At 45.5% G+C, this 5,882-nt stretch overlaps 1 protein-coding gene across 1 annotated transcript in view; it reads right to left on the reverse strand.

Moving 5' to 3' along the window:
- The window catches only part of LOC108799564 (ADP-ribosylation factor-like protein 13B), a 16,967-nt gene that overhangs the window by 1,651 nt on the left and 9,434 nt on the right, over positions 1-5,882 (reverse strand). The window contains exons 7-9 of the mRNA XM_018571441.1: positions 4,867-5,051; positions 2,050-2,164; positions 294-513 (exon numbers count right to left, since the gene is read on the reverse strand). Coding sequence (XP_018426943.1) covers positions 294-513; positions 2,050-2,164; positions 4,867-5,051 — 520 coding nt within the window. The remainder of the gene's footprint in view (positions 1-293; positions 514-2,049; positions 2,165-4,866; positions 5,052-5,882) is intronic.

The raw sequence follows: 5,882 nt of genomic DNA on the forward strand, positions 1-5,882 counted from the left end.
GGGGGGGAGGGGTAGGCAAAGAGATTCTGTCCCTCACCATACACCTAATGCTCAACTATTAATTGACGGGAGAGATTAGGAGCCGCATTATAGTGTAGGATTAAAAATGTTACTCCACTGGAAGAGTGAGACTACTGACCCATAGAAGAATGACTGATCATTCTACCAGGAGAGAAGTCTATGGGATATCAGTAACATGGAGGCCAGGTCTGGGTTGGCCAACCAGTTACCCCCCAGTCTCTCCAATTGGACGGCCTCTCTGCTTATAATCTTCCCTCGTGTATTATTTTTACCTTCACGCGTGGCTTGGTTATCACTTTGGCTCGCCGGTATGACGACAGTCCTGGGGTCCATATAGTGGTGGCGAGATTCTTTAGCGGGAGATGCTCGAGGTTCAGCTTTTTTGTCACGCACTTTACTTCCATCAGCGTTCAGAATTTGAGGCGAACTGGTCTCCAGCACCTTCACCTTCTTCCTCTTCTTCTTGTTTGTTCTCTGCAGGCTGTATCCTGTCTAATAAAGGGAAGAGGAGACGAAAAGGGAAAAGGCAAATTAACAGAAAAGAAAGAAAAGGTCTTCACGTATCCGGCCAGTTGGACACAAATCTCCTTTGCATTGTTTATACTGTCAACTGGGGAAATTAAGGCTCAACTCTTGGCTCCTCCCTTATACCCCAGCCCTGCTAGAGCCCCCACCCCTTGGGTCCTTCTTTTTTCATACGGTGTCTTAAGGCTGGTCATGTGATATGTAGGGTTCTCTACTTCCTTCTGAGGTGCTTCTTGGTGCTCAGTAATGCAGAGAGCAGCGCTGGGGTGATCACAAGTGCAGGGAGCCCTGGTGATGCCTCCTCAGGGGCGGTTCTATGCCATCCAGCACTTACAGGATGTCCTCAGTCTTCTAAGCTGCAGGATACTGTCATAGAGGACAGCATGAGGTGGAAAGAAATGACTGTGGGGGACCGCACCATAGAGGAGGTGAGTTCTCCAGCCGGAGCTGCTTTCTTATTTAATTTCACACCTCCTGGTACACCATTTTGTTTTTATTTGCCTGGAGTTGGGATTTAATTGCTAGCTAATCTCCTTTACTGTATGACTAATAGAAATGCTGCATTATCAGGAATCCATGGCTGAATTGTCTGCTATTTCTGTAGGCCTGGCCTTTAACCCTTTTGGTTTATTCTATTGGATTTTCCACCTATGCTCACTGCTTTCGTCTCTGACTAGGAAGACTAGGAACTGATAGGTACTGCCAACTATGGTGAACCTTATACCTCTGTACCGGCAACATCACTTTCTACTTTGTATTGCTTTATCTCCTTAGCGTCTGATCTGTATAATGTCTAGACCAGTGGTTCTCAACCTGTGTAACATCAGGACCCACACTTGTCCTCGGTCATTAAGTCGCGACCCAAGTTGCACTGCAATGGAACGCACGGCAGTGTGGGCTGCTGTGCTGTAATGGAGCTCCATCCATATGTGCATTGTTTTTACAGCTCCCATGCGCACCTGTAGAGGTGCCAGGAGCCATAATGTGATGTCACTCCGGTCCAGGCACCTCTACAGGACATATGAGGAAGCTATAAGCAATGCACATATGGATGGATCTCCCTCGTGGCCATACCCCCAGCCCACGCCATCCCGCACTTGGCACCGGGCAGCATATTTTGAATGGCTGCTTGGTGTGAGAATGGACGGCGCTGTGCTAGGTGAAGGCTGAGGTGCCTATCACATAGAAAAGTGGAGCGCATGCGCCGACCCACTAAACATGGGGTCGCGACCCACTTTTGGGTCACGACCCACCAGTTGAGAACCAAGGGTCTATACTCTGACCTGAGAAGAAACTGTAGGGGATGACGCTTGGTTTACCTTTGATGTTGCCTTTGGTTTACCTTTGATGTTGTCTTTGGATAGCAGCCATGTTGTTGCCCACAGTGTCCCTTTGGCCTTGTCATGTAGTTCCCATTTGTCAGCTATTGACTGTCTTCTAATATTTTCACTCAAAGCAATGTTGACAAATAATATAAATAGGTTTTTTTTAGACATATCTTACCTGTGTCAATATATTTTGAATGGGCTTCAGAGCTCTTTCTTTGCCGCACGGGAATGGTTTGTACTCTACAAGGCCCGTAATTTCCTCATCAGTCACCTTCCATTTTGGCAGATCACTGCAAAACAAAAAAACTGTTGAAATCAGGTGTCCTATGATATCTACATCTTAGTAGTAACCCATGACAATATTCCATTACTCCTATTATTTAATGTCCTCTTATACAGAGAGGTGGTTGGCAAGAGCAAACATTCTCTCTATGGGCTTCAGAGCTCTTTTTCTGCCACATGGGAATGAGGCGGGTTGGGGCTGGTCACGTTCCCGCAGAGGTTATCACAGGGGGAAACGTGACCACCAGCACTGACGTGACTGGTTGCCAGGAGCTGGGCGTGACGCCCACCAGAGCATCTGGTCAACATTAACATTGAGATTAATAGTAATGCTGCATTATCGGATATCCATGACTGACATGTCTGCTATCTCTGTAGGCCTTTAACCCTTTTGCTTTTTGACTTTACTTTATTGCTAGAACAAGAGGGATGAAATGCTCCCTATGTGGTACTAGTGCAGTTGAAGGGTTCTCTTTAGGGAGGTATCATGGGTCTGTTAGAATGTTGAGTACCATAAAGGGTTAGATCTTGACTCTTGTGAACTTGCTTTAATGTCCTTTGGCATCATCTCATCAACCGCTCCTCAATAAATGCCCTAAAGGAGCTGAAGGACGATACTACTTTAGGTTAGATCTTGACTCTTGTGACCTTGCTTTAATGTCCTTCGGCATCTCATCAACCGCCCCTCAATAAATGCCCTTAATGAGCTGAAGGACGATACTACTTTAGGAAGAAAAGAAGAACCAGGGTGCTACTCATATTGCCCCACCTGTCAAGGTTGCTATGTCTCCATGGGCCCATCATTTGGTTCTATCCATGCTCCAGGAACCTCCAATTGAGCCCTAATGTGGAGAACCTTCATTGGCTTGGTGACCCTTCTGATCGGCATCACTTTGGCTCAAGGGTGTCAGAGTGAGCGTCTCTATCTTGTAAGTTACCTTTCCTTATTCTCCACAAGGACAAGGTGGTTTTATGACCCCCCTCCCCCATCTTGCTTTTCTTCCTAAAGTAATATTGTCCTGCATCTCAATGAAGACATTGTGCTTCCCTCATTTTTTTTTTCATCCACACCTCATCCTAAGGAGATTGCTCTTCATTCCCTGGACGTTGTGAGGTTGATCATGAATAACCTATCTTCTACCACTCCCTTCCGTAAAATGGACTTGTTTTGGTCACCCCGGAGGGTTCCCCTTTCATCTTCATTTTAAGTGAGAGAAGTTCTCTCTTGCTCATGTGTATATAAATAGAACGTCCATTAATTTCTACATTGTGCTGCCCTCTTTTTTTTCCCATCTCCTCCTCATTCTAAGGAGATTGCTCTTCATTCCCTGGACGTTGTGAGGTTGACCAGGAATACACTGTCTTCTACCACTCTCTTCCGTAGAATGGACTCGATCCTGGTCACTCCAGTTGGTTTCCTTTCATCTTCATTTTAAGTGAGGGGTATACTGCTATTCTCTAGACATGTGCGATTCGTTTCGTTCCGAATCGAAATTCGGACGAATTTTCGGAAATTCGGACATTCGGATGTATCCGAATTCCGAATTACAGACATAACGAATGCAAAAGAATCCGAATTTCCATTTCCGAAATTCGGTAGCGTTCGTACGAACGTTCGTTTCGTTTTCTGTTCGTTTCTTATTCGTTTCGTTCGTTGGAGCAAAGTGACATTAGAGGAGAAAAATATTTTTCCCCCCTCAAATGTCACTTTTGCTGCAAAACGAACGAAACGAGTAAGAAACGAAAAAGAACAGAAAACGAATAAGAACGTTCGTACGAACGCTACCGAATTTCGTCCGAATCCGAATTCCGAATCCGAATTGACTTTCACACCCGAATCCTGAAAAACGAAATAACACAAATCCGAATTTAAAACGAAACTAAACTAAACTAATTTTTTGGCAGTGCACATCTACTATTCTCATTTGTGTATAAATAAAACTTCCATGAATTTCTACATTGGACTGCCCTCTTTTTTTTTTCCATCTCCTCATCCTAACAAGATCACTCTTCATTCCCTGGACGTTGTGAGGACAAGTGAGAGAAGTTCTCTCTTGCTCATGTGTATATAAATAGAACGTCCATTAATTTCTACATTGTGCTGCCCTCTTTTTTTTCCCATCTCCTCCTCATTCTAAGGAGATTGCTCTTCATTCCCTGGACGTTGACCAGGAATAGTTTGTCTTCTAGCACTCCCTTCCGTAGAATGGACTCAATCTTGGTCACCCCAGAGGGTTCCCTTTCATCTTCATTTTAAGTGAGGGGTATACTGCCATTCTCATTTGTGTATAAATAAAACTTCCATGAATTTCTACATTGGACTGCCCTCTTTTTTTTTTCCATCTCCTCATCCTAACAAGATCACTCTTCATTCCCTGGACGTTGTGAGGACAACCAGGAAAAATCACTCCCTCCTGTAGAATGGACTTGGTCATGGTCACCCCAAAAGGTTCCCTTTCATCTTCATTATAAGTAGGAGGAGACCCACCATACTTATTTGTATATAAATCAATCTTTCTTCATGTTTCCTTCATGGTAAACACACTCAGTACAACAAAAGTGGAACCAAAAATTGTTTTCAACTATGAAATATTTCTAGATATGGCCCTACTGAAATATTTAACATTCCTCCCCCTTGGCCCTCAACATCTGCTCTGTTCTCAGTTCAGTTCCACTTATGAGACTTGGAAATTATTTTTTGAACCCGTACCTGACGTTCCGCGGCATCACGGCAGTCCTGTGATGTATACTCTCTTTCTGTTCTGCGCTCTCTTGTAACACACAAGTGTTTAATGAGGAATAGCTAAAGGTTACAGACTTTAGAATCCAACGTAGTCCCTTCAGAATCGTCCATTCGTAATGGGATCGGAGGTCTGTGGTTGCGGAACACGGTTCCTGCGGGATTAAAGACACGGCAGAGTATCTGTCAATGGGGTTCTGTTATTGAAGCCTTTTATTTATTTTGCATGCTGGATAAAACATTTTTTGGGGGGGTTTTGCTAATAAAAGCCTTTATAACCTTTTACATTGCTATCAACAGCCTGAGCCAGTCAGCGTGAGGACTTTACTATACTCACCAGCATCATCTAGTGGCACTGGTGCCGTGCGAACGTCATCCACCCGGCGTCTTTTACAAATGAATCATTTAGGACAATATTAAGGAAAACCCAGGAATTCCATGTGAGTCCATGCTAGAGGCAAGTCTGAACCTCATCCCTACCTGCTGGTTGTTACTGAACACTGCAGCTCAGGTCTCTCTCCGGTGCACACCTGACTCAATTAGGAGTGTTTAAACCTGGGGTCTCAGAGTACCGCCCCGTGAACTGGTACCATGTGGTCCGTAGGCGGCTATCAAGTCAGGTATGCAGTCACAGACCGCGTCCCTGACTTGGAGGAGCAGCTACACGGTCTGCAGCTCTGTCAGATGCAGACTGGCAGCTGCTCCTGGTGGTGCCGGGCACTCAGTGCGAGTCCATGCCAGCAGCGAGTCTGAACCACATCCCTACCTGCTGCTTGTTACTCAACACTGCAGCTTAGGTCTCTCTCCGGTGCGCACCTGCCTCAGTTAGGAGTGTTTAAACCTGCTAGCATGAAACTGCCACAGGTCGGCTCAGTAGATCGGGAAGTGTGAGAACACATATCGTCGCTCGCTCACTTCTCGATCTATCCCTGCAGAGAGCCGTGACTGTCACTCACGGCACCCTGCAGGGATTCCCCCCCCCCCCC

This window comes from Nanorana parkeri, unplaced genomic scaffold (genome assembly GCF_000935625.1).
Source record: "Nanorana parkeri isolate BGI_ZX_2015 unplaced genomic scaffold, ASM93562v1 scaffold1760, whole genome shotgun sequence".
NCBI classification, from domain to species: Eukaryota; Metazoa; Chordata; class Amphibia; order Anura; family Dicroglossidae; genus Nanorana; species Nanorana parkeri.